At 34.1% G+C, this 22,635-nt stretch overlaps 1 protein-coding gene across 1 annotated transcript in view; it reads left to right on the top strand.

Moving 5' to 3' along the window:
• The window catches only part of LOC132732604 (uncharacterized), a 40,578-nt gene that overhangs the window by 8,597 nt on the left and 9,346 nt on the right, over positions 1-22,635 (top strand). Inside the window, exons 3-9 of the mRNA XM_060719081.1 lie at positions 13,650-13,764; positions 14,240-14,365; positions 17,526-17,590; positions 18,849-19,002; positions 19,524-19,639; positions 20,908-21,126; positions 21,590-21,682. Coding sequence (XP_060575064.1) covers positions 13,650-13,764; positions 14,240-14,365; positions 17,526-17,590; positions 18,849-19,002; positions 19,524-19,639; positions 20,908-21,126; positions 21,590-21,682 — 888 coding nt within the window. The remainder of the gene's footprint in view (positions 1-13,649; positions 13,765-14,239; positions 14,366-17,525; positions 17,591-18,848; positions 19,003-19,523; positions 19,640-20,907; positions 21,127-21,589; positions 21,683-22,635) is intronic.

Raw genomic sequence — 22,635 nt, 5'->3', positions numbered from 1 at the left:
GAGGACAATAAGACATAACTCCATCATGTTTTTGACAAAATAATGCTTCTTTTTTCAACTTAATTTTGATTGATTTTTATTTCATACCACCCCATTTTTTTCTATTCTCTTTGAAACTCTGAATATTTGTCCGTATATAACCATCATTCCCACTCCCTTGCAACAGGACATAAATTGGAAAAGAAATTTATCAAAATTTTCACAAAGTGCCCCTTTATCAGCGGAGAATTGCAGTTACATGTAACATTTTTGTTCCACCTTTATTTATTAATAATTCCCTTAAGGTATTGCTTTTGAAACTTGAATACTTGTTAGTAAGTATGCATTATCCTAAGTGCACAATAAAACTGTCTAGACAAAATTATGCCCCGAATTCAACAAAAAGAAAATAATTATACAACAGTACATTTATTTTTATCTCTGCCCTCACCCTGGTAATACTGTAAAACATTGAATAGTTTCTAGTAATCAGACAAGAGACATACATGTAACACTGGAGGGCAGCTGGACCTATATAAACATTATCACTGCAACTCCTCGTCTAGAGTTTTTAACCAAACTATCACAAGACTAATGTCATCTAATGCTGTGGTGCATACTACTAATGTTACTATTAGGCATTGAATAATGGCATTAATCAGACACCAGCATCAAACTTTGTCTCTTGTAATTGTGTTTTCATATTTTTGTCTTTTCACAATATTTTATAACAGCTGCATGCAGTATGTCTGAATCTTAAAACTGTTTACTTAACAGTAATGTTTGTCTTCACCTTCATTGCAAAGGAATTTTAATTGATTAATATTAACCTTATTTACAAATATTTTTTTTATCTGAATGAATAAAAATAAAGCACCTTTTTGGGGACAATATTACCTGAACACAAAGGTATTGTTTAATGTATAACTGAGTTAGTGAAGTGAATGATTCCAATTTCGTGTCCACTAATTATTGAATTTTTTCACCAAATTGGGAATGCATTATTGAGAGGAATGTTATCAATGAATTATTGATGTTGAAATAATTTGTCAATAGTTAAAGATGCCAGTCCCTGATAAAAGGCTGTAAATTTACACATTGGGTATTGATGAATTATTTTGTTTTAAATAAACATGCAAGGTATGAAATGTAAAATGTTTCATCTGTAAATGTTTCATAAACAAATTCTAAAATTATCTTAGATGAACTCGCTTCTGTGTCATTGAAATGTGTACATGCAAATATTGGTCTATTTTGTGATTTTTATGAATATTCAATAACAATTGCTTTTATGTTCTTTACGTTAAACTTAAATTACTAATAAATGTAATTGTATATGTGCAGATAAGTTCAAATAAAATAATAATGAATATACATGTAAATGTGAAAAGTTCACATATAACATTAATGAATGTACACATGTAAATGTGAAGAAAACATTCACAGATGTAACACTTTTTGATTAAAATAAAATCTAAGTTTCATTTAATTCAATTATGAATAATATATGGTAGTATCATGGAATATATATTTGTAAGATTTATTAGATATTTAAGTACAGTAATATTCATATATCAATGATAATATTGTATTCCAATATTAAATTTCTTAATCAAATAATACCATCACCTGTGTTACAAAAAATAGCAAAAATACAGTAGGTCTCTGTGATTTATATTTTTATGCAATGAACTATTCGGAATTTAAAGATAAATAATATTTGAAAATTGGAAGTGAATCAAAGTTTTTACTTAGATAATTTACCACTATGGTTTTTTCAAAGGGTATTTCCTGATTACTTAAATCAAACAGTTTAACATTTGCTCATGTGTCATTTTCAAAATTGTATTGTTTGTTTTTCATGTGAAAAACATTGAAAGTAATTCTATGTAAACATTCAGCTTAAGTTTAGCACATTTATTATATACCAGTGAGACAAAAATCAGGGTGTTTATTTTGATCCTTTAAATGTTGATATTTCAAAGTATTTTTGATTGAACACCCATGTCGTTTGTGTTTTAATAAGGAATAAAAAAGGTGTGTTCAGATCAGTTTAGTGTACGTGCCATTAATGCTAGGTTAGTGACAGGATGGGTTTCTTTTTCTTCTTCTTTTTTTTGTTGTGTGTTATAATACTTCAAGAGATATTATTTTTTTAGATATTCAATGCTTTAAACTTTCTTAATTAACATACATTTATCGTACTTCAGACCTGCTTTGACATTGTAAGTGTCCATTATTATAGTATTTTAAAAAAGATTTTATATGTAAAAATGTTGATTATTATCAGTCAATAACAATGTTAAATTAAACTAAATAGATGTCAGGAAGCCAGCCTGGTTATGGACTTAACATTTTTGCCACATGTGTTGTGACTAACTAGTTGAGACATGGAGTTAAGGAGGCATTAAATCAGATGTTTAAATTGGGGAGTTGTAAGATTGTTATGTTTATGGATTTACAATATAAACAGTTGGATAAAACTTTTCTGCTTTTAATATAAGTACAGGATTTGCAGATTAATCCACCAGTGACCTAATATGTTCTAAAATAGTACAACACAACAATGACTGTGTGTTTTCTTTGTCAAATAGACATGAAAAAAAGACATCTTGCAGGGTATTAGTAACACTGTTGTTGTCATTTTGTTTGTTTCACTGAGCAATAATACTATCTTAAATATGGGTTTCTAAAATTTTACTTTATTTGAGTTTACATATATTACCTTGTACCTGAATCATTAAGAAATTGTATATTATCATATTAGTTTTAATTATGATGGTTTTTGATTTAACAATATTTGAAAATAAGAAATTATTTTTTACAATTTCTTTTTGGAATTAAGAAGTTTAAAGTTGATAATTTAAGGTGATGAATTTTGGAAGTCATTATTAAAGTTAAGATATCGTATTTTACAATTTTATTATACCCACTTAACTTCTTTTTATAAATTTTAATTTTTTGTTAACAAAAAGCATTAAAGTCATTGTGAAGGATTGAAGTTTAACTATAGCCTGATATTAAATACAGTAATATATACTATAGCTATTAATTAACCTCTTATTTAGTAATTCAATGATCTGTACTCTAACTTACCGTTATAATAACGGGGCGGCATTATTTATGTTTAAATGGGTTAGTTCGGTTTTGAAAATCTATACTTATATCTTTAAAGATCTGCTTTACTGATTGGCTGATAATGGTTTACATGCTAAAGCTTGTTGTATGTTTACAATTGAAATAAATGGAGTGGGTTGTGTGGTTCATGGTGTATGACACATGTTCTTGTATAGGAAAAATTCAATAATTTCGAGATTTGACGGGGTAGTAAATCGTGAAATCTTGTTAAAAATTTAGTTATAGGTGCACACCTGATGTTAAAATTGTATTGATCGATTACGGGATAGGATAATATTGGTGCTTAAACAAAAATTGCTTTTATAGACTGGATTTTAATGACTGCAGGGAATATCAGTTCCTATTGTGTAGACAATTTGGAATCAATTGCCGCACACTGTTTATGTTGATTGATCTTATTGTGTATGGATGTAAAATTGTGAGCTCTTGAAAGTTTATGTTCCAAGTAATAGTGTGAAATTGTGAAATTTACTGTAATTTGGATGTAACACAAAAGGAAGGTAATCATTTTTATTTACTTTAAAGTTTTAATGTAAAGCTTGAACTTTATCATTAATTTTTGTAATAAGGAATATATGGGTTTCTTTTAATGAGTCTGTTTAAATAAGTATTTTCCCTAACTGTGATTATAACCTTTACTGTGTAAATAAGTGCAATGAATTTTCATTTAGAACTGAAGTTATTTCATGCAATCTTGTGAGATTTATGTAGTAGCTGTTGGTAATAGATGAGTCAAAAAATATTCAATAACATTCATAATAGAGTAAAAATAACTACAATCTGTGACAGTATTATACACCTCATATGTCTTTGACAATTATAATTGCTGCTTGATTTATTAAAATATAAGTTGCTTAAGTTGGGCTTATATTTCACAATATTTATAATTCCTGTCTATACCTGCATGTCACATATAAAATTTATATAGAAAATGTTGTAAAAGGAGATATGATCATTTTTAGTCTATAGATAAATATTCTGCTCTGTTCTGTCTAATTGCCCTGACAGTTAAGTATGTAGAACTGTCTAGGGAATGATATAGACAAGGATGTAAAAGATAATCCAGGCTGTAAATTTCTTCTAGTGAAAAAAAAAATGTCTGAAACTATGGACTTTTATTGGTGAGATAGGATTTCAAACACTTTCCAAATCACTGGAACATCAATAAGAACTTGTTCTATTTGTGTTTTTTATTATTCACAATGAACACAGTCTGAAAATAAACAATACAGAAAACCTTTAAATGTGACTAGATATACATCACAAGACTTGACAATACGACTTCCATGTCATAACCAAGGGAATGATTAAATTGACAATGAAATACATATAGCATGAACCGTGATAAAGTGCAATACATGAAGGAGTAAAATAATCTTATACATTTTGGGTTTGTAATTACCTATCAATTAAAGTTTATTGTGCCACTTCACTTGTGATGTTGTGTCTTGTAAAAATATGTTACAAATGGCGATTTTCCCATCAGGGGAAGTAACTCTACCATGTGAAGTCCTGACCTCATGTACCGTGCACTGTATATATTCGTATATCTCCCCCCAAGTCTTTTGACACATAATTTGTAAAAGAAAAAAAGACTGAAACACACATATATATCACTAAATAATCAGTCACGGTACAAAATAACACCATGTCATGTCACTACACAATAATAACAGTTTACATGTTCTGACGTAGTAAAAATAATTCACTATTATGAACACACCCTGTGGATTGGAACATCATTAAGGTTAATTTAGTGGGTGATGACGTATGAACACTGACTGTGGTATGATTACGCTTATGGCATGTCGTAATCATTGTGCCATTTAGGTTTCCTTGTTATTCGCTCTGAGCGTCGGGGTGTAGTAGGTGAAGGGGGAGGTTCGGTCTGAACACTACTTGGTAGTGGTGGGGAACTTAGGTCTTCCTGTGGGTGGGGGTCCGTTGGGTGGTTGGACTTTTCGGACATGCCCGAGGTAGGGACCTGATGGGTAGTTGGTGTTTGTGTAGGCTCAGTGACACCAGGTGAGCTTGGGGTAAGTTGGGTGGCTGTGGTAGAGGGCATCCCATGAATATGGGCCGGATGAATGAATGTCTGCAATGGAATGCCCTTGTCTGGGAGTAGGTGGCGTGAACTCTGGGGGTAAATAGGAATAAACTTTCTAAGGAATTGTCGGTTCCTCAATGTGACGCGACCTGACCCGTCTACTCTAATGACATATTGATCGAATTGCTTCACCTCAATTATCGTACCTGTCTTATCCCACTTAAGAGGATGGGGCCCAACCTGATTCTGGATGCGGACATGGTCCCCAATGCGGAGTGCGGGGAGTCTCTTAGTATGTAGCCTCAATCTTTCATATGACAACATATGTCGTTTCCTAAGAGCGGCCTCACGTAAATCAAGGGTCTCACGCCATGTAGTGTGGGGGAGGAAACGACCCGGTGGGATGGGTATGAAATCGCGAATGGGTCTCCCGAACACGCACATTGCCGGTGAAAGCTTTGTGTCCCTGTCGGGTGTATTGCGATACTGTAGCATTGCACGCTGAAAGCGGTCCGTATCTAGATTACCGTCGGCATTAGTGTTTGCCATAAGTAAACGCTTTACAGTCTTCACGCCTAATTCAGCTCGACAATTGCTATGAGGGAATGCTACCGAGGAGATACGGTGATGCACTCCCCACTGCTGTAAGAAATTACGTGTGACGATGCCTGTAAATTCGGGACCGCCATCCGAAGACAGCTCTTCTGGAATCCCAAAGGTAATGAATGTACGCCGTAGTGTATCAACCAAGCCTTGGCAACCTGATGATGCCCTTTCTACAGTTGGCCAGCCAGAGTAACGGTCTACTATGACTAAGTAGTAGTGCCCCTTGAAATGAAAGAAATCAGCGCATAAGCACTGGAATGGGTATTCTGGGTAGGTCAGGGGCGTAGGGGGCGCCCGAGGGTTAGAGGGTGCGCTGCGGTTACAATGTTGGCAAGATGCTCGCAAGGAGGTGATGTCTGGTGTTATTCCAGGCCAGAAAACTGACGACTCAGCGCGTGCAGTCATTGCAGTTACTCCTTGGTGAGCTGAGTGGAGTGAATTGAGGACTTCCGGTCTGAGGACGGGTGGGATGATGATGCGGTCCTTATATAAGATAACACCATCAATTGTGTGAAGGTTGTCTCTGAACTGATAGTATTCCTGCAGCGCATCTGGGAATCCTGCTCGGGACTCCGGGAGGCCAGATTCAATTAGTTGTACAAGGGTATGCAGATTATTATCACTGGCTGTGGCAGTTCTGACCCTGTCCCAAGTCACTGATTTTAAATCAAGGGAGTCTAGTGAATTAATGGCTGATAAAACTACAGTGCTCTCAATGGAGGAATCGGAGGTAGAATACCGGGGTTCTCTCAATGGTGCAAGGTCAATGTTTGAGATACGAGTTAGGCTGCTGATACTAGCAATATCGTCTGTGAGCACAAGCCGTTCTGTGTCCCCAGTAGGGTTCCGAGACAGGCTGTCTGTGGCCTTATGTTTAGCACCTGGGATGTAAACCATACTAAACTTGTACCTGAGGGTTTTTTCCTTTAGGTTCCTGAGCCTAGCATTAGATATATTCTCTAATGATCGGTCGCCAAAGAGCTTAAGGAGTGGTTTGTGGTCGACAGCAATGATAAGGTTAGAGCAACCCAGGACAAAATACCTGGCCCTGTCCAGTGCGTCAGCTACCGCTAAGGCCTCTCCTTCTACTGGAGCATAGCGTGATTCTGCTGCATGAGTAAAGCGGCTACCTACTAATGTGACCCTCCAGCCATTGCTACAACAAAATGGCTCAGTTTTTAGACAACTGCAATGTTTCTGGAGGAGCCAAAAGCCAATGCCATCCTTGGACCAATCTGTGGTAAGACATGTGGGTCTAGTCGGGTCAAAAATCTTAACCCCTTCTTCGATTTCCCTCGTGATGACCTGTTTGGATTCTTCAAACAAAGTGTCTAGTTCTTTGGTCCAGAGAAATGGGGTGTTAGGTTGGAGGAGGTGGCGAAATGGGGCCATCTTCCCTGTCATGCTAAAAGCATATGCAACCTGGTTGACAAGGCCGAAAAAAGATCTGACATCAGTGATATTCTTAGGTTTCGGAAAATCAGATATGGCTTGTAGGTATCTCTGGCAAGGTCTGACAGAATTGGGACCAATTTCAAAACCTGCAAATTCGACTGTATCTTCTGCAAAGGTAAACTTCTCCGGGTTCAGAGTTATGCCATTTTTTCCGCATAGATCTAGCCAATGCACGGTTTGGTTAAAACTGTCTTCTATTGTGTCTGACCATAGAAGGACATCATCAATGCATTTAGTTTTGTTGGGTATGTGAGCTACAAGTTCATCGTACCTTCTAGTGTAGCCATCGCCCGAGGCTATGTAGCCCTGAGGGGCGGTTCGATACCTGTATCTACCCCAAGCTGTGATGAATGTGGTAAAGTGACGATCCTCTTCCCGGATAGGTACACTATGGTAGCCATTCCAGGCGTCCAGTACAGTTTTGATTTTACCATGTGGTACGGAACGCGCTTGATGGAAGGGGGAAGGGGTATGATGGGTCTCTCTCTTTGCATGTGCATTTAGGGGTTGTAGGTCAACAGTGCGGCGTGGCTCGCCATTCTTTTTGGCGCATACAACCATTCTGTGGCACCATGTTACCGGCTCACCAATAGGGACGGGTTCGATCACTCCTAGGCTTACATCTTGGTCTAATCCAGCTTTAACGGCTTCACGCCAATGAATTGGTACTGGGATGGGGGTATGGTGGGCCACAGGCTCTGCTTGTGGGTCGATCATCAGCTTCATTGGTGGGCCATTAATCATGGGTAAAGGTTGGTGAGGGCAGGTGTTAAAGGTGCTAGACCTATAGTGGTTGAGAAGGTATTCCTTTAGGAGGGGAAGATTATCTTTGGTGCCTGGAAATGGTATTTTGTCTGGGGGTGGTGGAGGTAATTGGCGTTTAGGGCATGAGCATGTTTGCTGCTGGATGGCAGCGGTCTGGGTGGGGGTAGGAGCCGTGAAAGGGAAAGAGGCGGGAAGGATCCCTAACTCAGTGCAGGCCTCACGACTAAGGAATAGTTTGTCGCATGAATCAGTGACATACGTCATTTGTCTACTCTCAGCAGCCCTTTCCCCCTCTGTAGCACAAATGCGGAGCACAGTGGCGCCTATGATTTTAATACCAGTATTGGTTGCGGTGTGCATTTGCATTGTAACTGGAATAAGGTCCGACTCCCGAAGTCCAAGGCGTTTTATCACATTTGTGCCAGCTAAGCAGCTCTGGCAGCCTGTGTCAGCCAAGGCAGGAAGGATTGCTGAGAGAGGTCGGTTTGCATTTAGTTCGAAACCGAGGGCAGTATAGTCTTCTCTCACTACACGCGCACTAACATTCATGGTAGGTTGAGGTTTTGATTTACGTTTGATCCATGTGTCAGATAGTTTGTCATAGGCATGATGTTCTAGGCGTAGGGATCTTTCAATGCCCTCTTCACTTATCGAACAAGAGTCTGTGATAGTACACAACGCGTCAAATGTAGCAGCTGTCTCACTGAAAGTGTTTTGTTGTCTGGCATCTAGCTTAGCACCCCTGCAGACCTGAGGAAAGTGATTTTGTTTAAGACAGCGGTCGCACATCTTACCATACGCTGGGCATACATTCTTCCTTATCCTTGCAGGTGCATTTGTACCATGACCTTTTGTTCCACAGTAGCCACAAGGATCTTTAGTTTCTTTTTTTTCATTCTTGTTTTTGATCATTTTTTTGTAGGAGCTGGAGGCTGCATCCACCGGCTGGCTCTCAAGTAAGGAGGAAGCTGACCTTTTACCGGCTTCCTTGACCTCCACAAATTGGAATATCTCCTCAAGTGTCATTTTCTGGTTTTTATCACCAAGCAACTCCAACTGAATCTCAGGGTCTGCGATGCCCCTTGTCACAATATCGCGCATAACCTCATCGGAGAAGTCCACATTGGCACTGCAGTTAGGGCATTTAAGTGATAAACAGCAAATGTTTGCTTGGCCCTTCACACGAGCTCCAAAATTGCGTATTGTCTCCTCACGATCTTGTTTCATTGCATGTAACTTATGTCTAGCGACCATAGCATTCTCTTCCCTGACTGCGAGTTTCCTAATAGCAGATAACACTTCATTTTCAGGTTTGCCAGTCAGGTTTCCACCAGTAGCCCTTGTGAGGTCTTTCCTAAGCGTTTCTTCACAACATTCTAGAAGCTGTAGTATTAAGTCACTGCCTTTAACTTGAGTGGCTTTTTTGTAATCGTCCCATCGTTTTTCGAAGTACAACCAGTCCTCGTTTGTGCCAGCTGCTTTGATAGTTGGACGTTTCACCTTTTCCACTTTAGCTGATGCCGCCACTGCGGGCGTGTGTGTCATCGAGTGTGTGTTGAGTAAGGCAGCAACTATCACAGCGTCCAGCTCAGCGGTTTTGTAATCGCATCCAGGAAATGGGCATTCAACGACAGGCATCTTGACTGGACTGTGTTCATCAATAAGAACTTGTTCTATTTGTGTTTTTTATTATTCACAATGAACACAGTCTGAAAATAAACAATACAGAAAACCTTTAAATGTGACTAGATATACATCACAAGACTTGACAATACGACTTCCATGTCATAACCAAGGGAATGATTAAATTGACAATGAAATACATATAGCATGAACCGTGATAAAGTGCAATACATGAAGGAGTAAAATAATCTTATACATTTTGGGTTTGTAATTACCTATCAATTAAAGTTTATTGTGCCACTTCACTTGTGATGTTGTGTCTTGTAAAAATATGTTACAAATGGCGATTTTCCCATCAGGGGAAGTAACTCTACCATGTGAAGTCCTGACCTCATGTACCGTGCACTGTATATATTCGTATAGAACAGACTCCCCAAAACTATAAATCTCTGGGATAAACTCCTCCATTCTATTTATCCCTGGGATACACTCCTTTATCCTATAAATCACTGGGACAGACTACCCCATCCTATAAATCACTGGCCTGTAAATCACCGGGACAGACTCTCTCATCCTATAAATCACTCGCAACAGACTCTCCCATTCCTTAAATCCCTGAGACAGACTACCCCATCCTATAAATACCTGTGACAGACTACCCCATCCTTATTATCACTAGAAAAGCTTCCCCATCACTGGCCTATAAATCATCGGGACAGACTCTCCCAATCCATAAATCACTGGGACAGAGTCCCCCCATCCTTAAAATCCCTTGGACAGGTTCCCAGTCATCCTATAAATCACTGGGAAAGACTCCCTCATCCTGTAAATCACTGGCCTAATAATTACTGTGACATACTCTCCCATCCTATAAATCCCTTGGACAGATTCCCCCATTCCATAAATCTCTTTGACAGACTGACCCCCATCCTATAAATCACTGAGAAAGACTCTCCCTCCTCCCCCCCCCCCCCCTGTTTTATAAATCCCTGAGACAGACACTTTTATTATAGAAATCACTGGGACATACTCTTCCAATGGGACAGACTCCCCGCCCTACATGTATAAATCACTGGGACAGATTTCCCCCCCCCCCCCCTACCCGTTGTGTTCAGTACAAAAGCAAATAAGTCATTTTTAGGGTTTTACTTAAATAACCATATTGAACTTAATGGTCAAAAGGTCATTTAGCATATTTGTTTCAGAAATGTTTATATGATGACAAATCATATTTTGATCTATTGATCAAAAAATCTTTCCTAGATTTATCACAGTTCACATGTCCAAAGTTTTGACTGGTTACACAAAACTTTTTGTCATTGTCATCTGTTACATAAGACCCAGTCTGATTCTTGATATTCCATTATATTGTAATAAATATTAATACATTCATACGACTGTGTTAGTTTTATCAAAGGTGTCTCTATTCAAGGTAATACAACAGGGTTTGTATCTTGTTTATTGTATTTACAGAACCATGTCAATATTTGTTTATACTTGTTATACTTGTTATATAGATACAGTTTGTCAAAATTAAATCTTTATTGGTATTTACAGATGACTACTGTAATATAAAAGTTATAAAATAGCTTAACAGTACTGTACTTTAGTGATCAGATTAGATTGAAACTTATTTCTCATGACCACTTACATGAGCTTGTTTAACTTTTACCCTTCTGAGTTTAAATAATTGACTTGTCCAACTTAAAATTTCGAATTGTCCATTGTGAACATGTTTCAATTTTCAAAATAACCTGTGGCCTTCTGAAGGGAAAATTATAGAACCACAGATCAGAAAGGGGGGAAACCCTGAAATCAAATTCCATAACAACTGAGAATGGAATTTACCCATAGATTTTATAAAATTTTCAATAGTTATGGGGATCAATGAGTATAAACCACTGATGGGATTTGGACCCACGTGGTCAGCAATCCTTAGATTACTTAAGTCTGGAGTGCTATTCATCTGGCCATGCCGCCACTTCCAAATTTTGATAGTTATATTCTTAATGTTGATAACAGACTGTTTTAAGCTGAAAATTTATTAAGAAATAAGAAAATGTAGTAAGTTATAGGTTAGATATTGATAATTTTAAAAATCATATGAATGTCTATTTTGATAGATGTAGAGATGTTATTACAAAATTACACCAAAGATTATAGTGTCTTGCTGTATCATGATGATAAAGTATGAAATGTTTGTGACTGTATTAACAAGGCTGCAGGGTCTGTTTTATCAAATCTGAATGTCTCCAGAAATTGATTTCTTGATGTGAAAACCTAGCAAAACTGGAAAAGTCCCCAGTTGATACAGATTACTGTATCAAGATAATTTCATTGATATCACCAGGGAAAAGGTACAGTTAGTACCTGACTCACTTTCACCCTTTACCTTCTGGAACCAAAAGTAAATAGCCTTTGTCAACAGTATAGAGAATGTTAAGAAATTCAACAGACTTGAGGCCCTTCTCCTCTGCTGTTGGTATTTCATTGTCTGTGTTTTGATACTGAAATCCCTTAAATTTGAATGGCAAAGCAGGGACAATCTATTACACAAATTTAGGGGATTAATATTAGACATTTCAGTGACTACAATTAATTATAAAAAATTATTTGCCAAATGTATGGTATTTCACCTATAACCACTTGTATGAATTGTTGTTGATTTAAAACTGTCTTTTTAATATCTGTGACAATCAAAATATTTAGGAAGTTTAAGAAGTTAGGAAAATATACTTGTATTTTGTATTTTTCACAATGCCAAAATAACAATCCTTTTTTTTTTTAAAGAAAGAAAAATCAAATTTTAATCATCCAAACATCTCAGATTTCTGTTTTAACTTAATATACTTTCTAGGATTTGTTGATAAATAGATTGGAAATTGAGTGTCATTAGAATCAATTTCAAATTTTCTAAAGAGAAAAATGATTTTATAATTAGAAAACTGATATTTACCCTTTTATCTATTTTAGTGCATTATATTCTAGAGACATTGTATAAATTGAGGTTTAACATGTCACTTGAAGGAATTATCAGCATTTCATTCATGATTTGATCTACTCCTATATCAACGTGTCATCAATGGAATGCATATGCCCCCACTTTGATTTTTTTTATTAAAAAAATTGATTTTCAATAGAATTCAAACATTTTGTCAATTCACGGGTTTTTTAATCCGTCAAAGTTAGCTGTAAGAAACAGGTGTACGGAGTTATGCCGTTATGAGTATGTAAACAGTACTAATATTTGTCCGGTTTTGTGGAGATGTTTGATTTTTAAATGGAATTTTCATAATACGATAAAAGTTTAAAAGACTATGTTTACGTATCTGATACATGAAGTGCAATGTCAACAGGTGGGCTGGGGAGAAAAGGAAATTAAATTTCAAGCTAAGTAAAAGTAAATGTATACAATGTAATAGTAACATACAAAAAGTTATTGTCAGCTTAAAGTTATATTTTTGAAACCAAATAAGATTATTTTAGGGCTCTTAGATGAAGAAATTTGGGGAATAAAATTGTGATTAAATAATATTTGAAAATTAGTTAAGGTTTCAGTGATGTGGAAAGAGGTTGGAATGGGGTTTTTGTACTCTGCTTGAGGATATAAAGCTGTAATAAAAACTGATTTAGTGTATTTATGTCCATTACATAGAGTTACATTGGTTACAAAGTTGTCAAATTTTTTATCAGTATATCTAATTGAAAAATATGGGCAGATGAAATTAATTTAGAAGTAATTGAATAAAAATACCCCAAAATGACTTCAAAAATATAAAAAAAAAATTTATACATAAAAGCTCAGTTGCTTTTGTTTTAGTGTTTTTGCAGAGAAGATGGCATCAGCTATTTTAGGAGGTTTAGAATTTGAGGAACACTGCAGCAGTATTTGAATGTTTATTGGCTCTTAAGGTTCTCATTTTATCAATGTAATTGTTTTCTTCTTATATGTTAGTTATTAATGTTCGTTCCAGTAACAGATGCTATTAATTAGACATTAAGTAAAGACAATCAATATAATGATATATATTTACAGGAGTATACAGACTGGGCTAATGAAGTTTTAAGTCGACATAACCTTCCTCTTATCTCTGACCTTAGGAAGAGTATAGGTGATGGTTTCACCCTACCTACTATATTAGAGATTATAGGTAAGTATTTATCCTCTACTGTCAATCCCTACATGATACATTTTTACTACAAATATGGCATGTTAAATATGTTTGTTTGGTAAATAAACTTGGCCATATCCCCTCTTTATTAACTAGATAAGAAGTTTATGCAATTGTTAGGCCCACAGTACTTTGGGTTCGAATCGCGATGGGCACTTTGGATTCTTTCATGTGAAGAAGCTATCCAGCTAGCTTACGGAACGTCGGAGGTTATCTACTCAGGTGCCCGTTCGAACCTGAAATAATGCATTGAAGAGCACCTTAGGTCTTCCTCCACCCATATAACTGGAATGCTGCCATTTGATCTATACTGAGTCGGTGTGACGTTTAACCCAATTAAACAAAGCACTAAAAGAAAAATAAACTTGGTCAAATGCTTGAGAACATTATTATAATTTTGTTTTGTTTTGTATTATTATGAATAAAATAATGATATTGAGTATTATAATTATAGGAGGTGTATCATTATCGTGTGTGAAGACAAGCCCCGTGTCTAAAGAAGAGAGGGTTACTAATATACTTCATTGTCTCAAGTTCCTGTGTAAACGTGGAGTAAGTGTAACAGGACTAGAACCTTCAGGTAATATATATATTGTTGGTTATTGTTAAAGTTTAATGTACACCAACCTCCATAACTGTAAGTACAGCCTCTGGCAACTGCTCAGAAAACTAGAGTGTTGTCACTAGGGGAGGCTGCGAGTTCGAATCCCAGTCACATCAGGGACTTATCTGGTGCATTAATTTTGCATCTTTCTGTTACTTTGATACTGACATCCCTTTTATCAACTAATACATGTACATTGTAACAATGATTTTGTTTTCAAAGTTGGAATGTTGACATTACACAAAGTCAGTAGATAACAAAACAGCATGTTTCTATAATAATAAAAAGTCATTTGTTTTCATTAGGTATTCATAGATGTGTTTAAAAATGCATACACCAAATATTCCATGTATTGACATATTTGTAAACACAACCATAAATGATATTATATGACATTTAATGTGAAATAAGAGGACATATTGATATGCTCATGTAATTGCTTCATTACAAAAACATGGAATAGATTACAAAACAAAAAAACAATGCTTAACATGAACATTTAAACAAGCTCAATCAATTGATAATAGAATATACATGAACCATTGAACAACAGTACTTAGAATGTAGTTTCTGAAACAACAGTACTATAATGTAGTTTCTGAAACAACAGTACTATGTAGTTTCTGAAACAACAATACTATGTAGTTTCTGAAGCACTTTGACATCACCTCAAAGTGTAGTGGCTGTCAACTTTCATGACATAATCACCACCAGTCCTATCCTGCCACTTTCCACACATTTAGCTCGTCAATAAGAATGTGTTGCACTGTGTAAAACAGGAGAGAATGTTGCTCTGCAATACCTCGGCTATAAAACTTCTGTCAGTATCTGTATGTTCCTATATTAACAACAGTAACTGTCAATGTAGTGGCCGACCGTCACGAGGATCTCTACCATCCCATAAAAACTCATGTCAGTACACAAATGTTTTTCCCACTGGTTCTGAAGTTTTAATTTGTTTTATTGTTGCTACCAGTGAAAGTTTGAGTTCACACAAAAATTGACAACAGCATACTAAACTTAAATGTTAAGTAAATGTCATTTGTTGACATCTAGTCCTTTTAAAAGACCATGGCCATAAAAGGCTACTATAAAATAACTGTCATACTTACCATCTTCAAATTTTCTGGTGTCAACGTTGAAATGTCATACTAATAAAAGTACATGTATTCTCAGTTAAGTTCACTCCAAATAGTGGTTGCTATAGATATCATTTATTCTTCTTATGTATTAAATATTGAATCACCTAAGAACATAAGTTGCTTTACTTGTATATGAGTTATCTTATAAAAAAATATATAAATTATATATGGCATCAGTTGTAACAAAAAATTTTCATGGGATCAGGTGTAAAATTATATGAAAGATTAATCTGGCATAAAAAATACCATTCATATTTACTTTTTTATATGTTAATCAAGTAAAATGGTATTATGGCATAAAGACATGGCATATAAAGTTTGATGTACCCATAATTTTATGAATAACAATTATGAAAAATAGACTTAGGGAGTATACTTTATACTTACATGTTCTAAGTATGAAGTTATAGAGCCCCTGCCAGAATATTTCAGTCAATATTTACAGGCTCTTCTTTTAAAGGCTTAACATTATTTTGTCAATGGATTTTATAAGGCATGTTTTTAAATATAAATTATATAATGTTTGTTTATGTTTAAATTTACAATCCAAGTTTGAATATTTGATTTATTACTTTGTTTATAAGCCAAGAGATTATGATAATTTTCTTGTAACATTACTTCATTATAAGGGCCACAAATTAATATTAGAGTTTGACATGTACTTGAGTGAACAAGTGTTTAAAGTAGTTTTATAATATTAAAGCTGCACGCCTCCAGAGATTTTAGGAAAAGTATAACAATTTAAAATTCTAGTAATAATTTACATGATATGTGCGATTAATGACCGATTTTTCAGTATTTATAACTGTATTTCTACTGCGTAACTAACACAGTAAGAGCTATTTTTGCATATTTTGACCTCTTTTTGGTAATTCACATGGGTTGTAAGTGCCATTGATAATGTGTAAATTGCATTCTTTTGGTAACTTCAAAATATTATACTGTTTAAATACATTTTCAAATTTTCATAAAAATTCGCATGAATCTGGAGGTGTGCTGCTTTAGATATTCTGGGAGCCATTGAATGGTATCCAAAATTACCATTGATTTAACCATTATAGCTGGTCAAATTACCCAAATTGAGTGTTCTAAAGTCTATTTTGAGACAATTCTTTATAAGTTTAATGTATATAATATCATGATGAAAATGCAATAGTTTTCAAGCATGATTTAACTGATATTAGTCTGGCTATATATTGGTTGTACAGGTTTTCCAGTTTCGATTTCAACATTGTAAGTGCTTAGTTTAAAATATGATAAGTTGGGGAGATAACAGGTTAATGGATTTATGATTTAGAATACAGGGACAACATCAAGTATGTTACAATTTGAATTTGAAATGAAATAGGCAAAAAAGTTCTTTTATCCTTTACCAAAGTATGAATCAGAAATATTGTAACCATGTGGCACTAACGCCTTGGAATTTCAGTATTAAAATGAGCAATTAACACCAAAAATTGTTTGTGTTGTATCTTACATGACTTTGTGTTCTACATTTTATTTTGTATATACCTTTTAAAAAGTCCTGATTATGCATGTTGACCTAAATAGAATGATTTTTTTTTTACTTCCGTTTAAGATTTGAACGGGTATTCCAATTTAAGTGCATGATAAATTTAAACAGACAAGGAAATATTTATGTTAACATATTAAACAGTTCAATAAATCAAACAAAATTGGTTTAAAAATGTTAGCACATAATTATTATGTACAATGTTAAAGAAGGTAGGTAATATGTCTTATCATAGTGAGAAGTAAGTGTTAGATAAGACTTTTGTTCTTATACATACATTTTGTAATCTAGTTTTACCATTTGTTAATTTGGGACTGTTAAATTTTATTTTAAAAATTAGCAATCAGTGATATAGAAGATAATAATCATATCAATTTTAAAGGATATCTTTTCTCCTGTAGAACTTATGGCAATAAAGGTGTTATCATGCATAAGATTAATGCATGAGCAACTAAATTATTTATTGTTTTTTGTGATTCAGATATTGAAGATGGGCATTTAAAGTCAGTGTTGCAGTTAGTTGGAAATATAAGACAGCATTTTAAGGTATGTGATCTGGTTATTTAACAAGTAAGCAATTACAGAGAATAAATGGCTGTGCATGATTGTTATCACCATAATTATGCATGGACTTAATTTGGTTATATGGTGTCCAAAAATCACATTATTTGATTGGTGTTATGATAAACTTTCTGAGAAACACTCTCCTAAATTATAAGCTATGTAAGCTTCTGTAACGACAACATTAAGTGCAGTTTGTCCTGAAAGTTAACTCTGCTTTTAGTGTTGGGCCATTTACCTGTGCCCTTACTTTGAAACAGAAAATAATAATGTTTTCCAGTTGTGGTTTTCTCAGACAGGTTTGATAGACTATTTAATTCCTTTTGAATTGATTAAGTTTTGTAAGGATAAGATGGAAAAGAAAGATAATGATTACAAAGTGTGTATACTAACTGCCACATGGATATTTATCATTAATTTTATGCATTAAACTTGCCTAATTGCTGACAGATTCTGTTGTTTTAAAACTTTTAAAGTTACATTTAATAAATTTCATAAAAAACTAAATAGCGACATTTCATTAATAAATTGGGTTTTATATCGACTCCAGGTCTTATTTTAGTGGTTTTATTAGCATAAAAATAGGTAACCTCATTGTGGCGAAATGGGAAGTACAATTTCTGTTTGCATGAGAAACTCCGCCTTCGGATCATCTGTACATCAGTATTAAATCAACAAACATGACTGTTAGTGGCAGTCCTAATTTAACGGTATATTTCCGCATTGTAACGGATGTTTTCATACAAATTTAATCTTTTTACGAGATGATTACTTTTACTGAACCCCAGATTTAGTGCACCGTGAAGCTTAAACGGTTAAAGTGTGTTTGCACAAGAAAATATCACATTTGCTGTGTTCCGGATAGTAACTATAAAACTGTGACGTAGCGCATACACGAGCTCATTATAGTCTTCATTTGCATGTTAAAATTCGTATACGAACTTTAGTGTTACCGTGGGGTTTCCCGTTTAAAATCCTAATTTATGAACAATATCTGATGAGATTTACAACAATACTATTAAACAGGTTAATGAAACTGTAGAATGTTTGATTTTTAGGCCGACGACAAAATATTTTTACATATTTATTTAATGTAACTTTAAGATGCTATATTGCTAGTACTACTTTGTCCTTTCTGACAGATACAAGCCAACTAATAGATTTTATGACCTGACCTTAATGGCGTGCCATATATCATACGAGAAAAAACAATATTAAGTTTGTATAACATATATGTTTACAGAACACATATAAACCAGAACAGAATGGATATTCTAACCATGTGCCAGACTCTCCTGAGATAACTGTAAAATCTCCAGTACAAACTACTATGCCGGGAACCATGAAACTACCGGGAGCTGTACCAACCCCTTTTGTACCTCAAGGTCAAAGAAATAGTAAGATATCTTTGGCATTTTTTTACAGACAGATAAAATATTGAAAATGAATATGTGTTGGGACCTAAAACAAAGTTGCTGATACATTCACATCACATTTCTTTGAAGCTAAATTTATAACATTGCATGTATAATTAAATAAAGACATGTTTGATTTATAATCAATATGCTTGAAAAAAAGATGTTAAGAAAAATAAGTCTTGCAGAGTGCATAATCTAAATACATCATTATATAATGTACAGGTACATGTTTATTTTATTAAAATCCTGAAAAACAGGTTTGCAAGTGGAATATACATGTATAGATGCAATTTATTGTTAGTTTGTTGTAAACTTAATCAATGACAGCTATAAACACTGTTTAACTTTGATATTTATCAGATAAATTTAATGTTGCCCCTCTGAGGACTTTATGAGAGAAAATAGTTAAAACATTCACTAATGGATATATGAATGAAATTACATTTAACATGACATAGATCTCTAGTATTTGATTATACGGTTATATAATTTGTTTTTAGATAAACCAGAACCAGTCAGTAGGAAGTCTGGGTATCATGATGAGGAGATATTACCTGGTGTACTAGGCAGAGATATCAACAGTAATGATACAAACAAGCCTCATTTTAACATTATTGTAAGTATTTATGGGATATTTAAGCTTTTTTCTATAAATACAAAGTTTTTTTTTTTGATCTAGTGGTATAAAAATAAATGAGTCAAATTAACAAACAAAAAATCTCATATTAAGTCCTCTCCTCTGAATCAAAACTTAAAGCTGTACACAACTTTATTTGGACATAAGGCTGCTTGTGATAACTGAATATACCCCTGTGACTAATGCAGACCAGGATCAGCTGGCACATTTATACCATCTGATCCTGGTGTATACTATTAGCTCTTGAGTCAGTACATATTTTAAATTTTTCCAGAAAAAAGTTAAATGGTTATATCCAGATTAAAAGAATTGATGGACTGGTCCATTTCAGGTATAAAATTTGATGAAGGTTAGAATTTCACTTGAAATTACTGTTTACAAAGACTTTGCAAAAAAGGGAACATTTGTATATAAGAAATACATGTATTAATGTTTGTATATTTTTCATACTGTAAGCCATTTTTTCATAGAATTCTAATAATTAAAAAAAGCAAAATATTCTCTATAAATTTTATATGAAAAGTTTCATCAAGAGGAAAAGTACAAAAGAAATTTATTGATTGATTTTCATCATTATCAATAGGAAAATATGTTATCTATAATTAAGTTTCACTTCAGAAACCAATAGTTTTAAATATTGCTATTTGATCAGCTAGAGGCTGTTAATGTAGAAGTAAGTGTCTTAGGGGAATTGAAGTAAAACTTGACATTTAAAGTAGTGGATAGGTTACTGGAAATAGATTTAATGACATTACATCAGTCTGCATGTGCTCCATGCTCAATCTTTAGACTACTTTCAATGCTCAACTACCACTCAGCTACCAGTATCTACTTTAATTAAAGATTAAGCATTCAGTCTTTCATTCTAAAAGCAAGATAACTTATTGTTAGTCTGTGTAAGTGAATAATTAAAGAAAGTTTATGTTTTTTCCCTGCCAGATATGACTAAAAAATTGCCATAATCTTGTATATGTAATATTTTATAAAAATTTTGAATTTCATAATGTTTTCTTCAATCTTTAAGATTATTGGCTTAATAAAGCTTAATAGTTTATCTGATAATAGGGTTATTTCCTTTTTTAGCAAACAACTTCAATTGGGTTTTTGGTGGTTTAAAAAAATCTTATTTATGTTCACTTTAAAGATGGTGTTTTTATTTTCAGAATTTAAATTTCATGTGTTTTCAACAGATCATTGTTCATTACATGACTGTATAATTTATTGACATGTTATCTTGGATTTTGTAGTCTACAACAGAGATAGGCACTAATGGTGTGGCTCAACACGGGGTAGATGAGAGAAAACAACACTTTGCTTCCAACAGCAACAACACTTCCAACAGAGGCATGGTGATCAGACATCCTAATGCCAGAACAAATGTTCCTGGTGTACACGATCAGTCGGCACTACCACCCAGTGTAACACAGCGAGCATGGACAGGAAGTCCGAGACCACAACATAATAATGTATGCATCAGTTACCACACTTACACTAAACGTTTATTATTTGTAGTTTTGCTTAATATGTCTGCCATAAGCATTTGATAATTCAGATAATTTTACAGTTTTGTCTGATTATTATCAAATAAGCTTTACAATAACCATTAGAGATAAAAAGATTTTTAAACTTAAAATTTTATACCAGATAAGTTAAGTGGTGAAGTAGATTTTATTTTACTAAAGTATTGATAGGTTGAGGGGAACAAAGTTCTCAGTTCATACATGTAGAAGTTTATTCAAATGCCTATTGCACCTTTGCAACCACAGGAAACTAATAGTTGGTAACTCTATGTTTACATTATGATTGTTTGTTTGGTTGGATAGTTGAAAAACTTGATTACAGAGAAATTTGTTTGTGTGAATAGATTTTAAATTTTTGGAAAATTTAGATATTTGTCCTATCTATAATTCATCTTTTTTATCTTAATAGGTAAATGGTTCAGCAATGAGCCCATCTGTGGAGGACCGACTAAAGAACCTGCTTGGTAATGGGTCCAGCCGGAGTAGCAGTCGGGATAATCTGGTATGTCTGAGTGATTTAATTGTACCCCACCCACTATGTGTGCTGTGCCATGGGCTGCAGTTTATGTTACATGTTATACACTGTGTGTGTGTTTGAAATATACCCTCAAAAATATCACTATTACATTAGATTAGAGATGCATGCGTCTAGATATTACAATTTCTTTAAGACAACTCTGTGTTGGAAAAATAAGCTTTTGACTGCTATTTAATTGTTCCAAAAGATTTATAGTTTAGTCAATATTCAATTGTTTATGTTTCTTATTGAATAAGAAAATTTAGCTTTTGTAACAAAATAAAATTGTATGAAACCGAGAACATAAAATCATGAAGTTTCATTAATGAATAGATCTTTGAATTGTGATACATCTTTTTAATTGGCAACAAAATATCTGTAAAAATGTTCTAAATTCTCATAGATATGTAGGGTATAATCATTCTCTTTTTCTATTCCACGGGTATAATCATTCTCTTTTTCTATTCCACTGTTGCATCAATTGTGAATTAGTAATTGATTGAGAATCCTAGAGAATATAAACATAAGCCTTAATTCACCTAAATGTTCAACTAAACAGTAACATTTCTGTAAAAACAACTTCTGGAAATAAGCTTTTATCATAATATATATTTCTCTTTCTAAAGTTATTTCAATTTACAAAAAAAATCTACACATATGTAACCAATTATCAAAACTCTGTAAGCAGCTACACAGCCTTTTTTTGCTGAAGACGAATTCAGTAAATATACCCAATCACATGAAAATCCTGACTTTACAAGAGTTAAGATTCACCATTTGCCTATATTTTAGACTTAAACTTTCTCCAATTTACATAATTTCTTGACTTATATTTCCAAGTTTGGTTGACCCATACTAAGAATGGTAGGGAAAAAATCATTTCCAGTACTGATAATGATAAAAAATACTGGACTTCTAAAAAGTTTGCTGTTGACCTT

The sequence above is a fragment of the Ruditapes philippinarum genome, unplaced genomic scaffold, assembly GCF_026571515.1.
Source record: "Ruditapes philippinarum isolate M1 unplaced genomic scaffold, ASM2657151v2 ctg1715_1_1_1_1, whole genome shotgun sequence".
Taxonomy (NCBI): domain Eukaryota; kingdom Metazoa; phylum Mollusca; class Bivalvia; order Venerida; family Veneridae; genus Ruditapes; species Ruditapes philippinarum.
The sequence above is the reverse complement of the archived record's forward strand: the minus strand, read 5'-3'. Positions and strand labels throughout refer to the sequence as shown.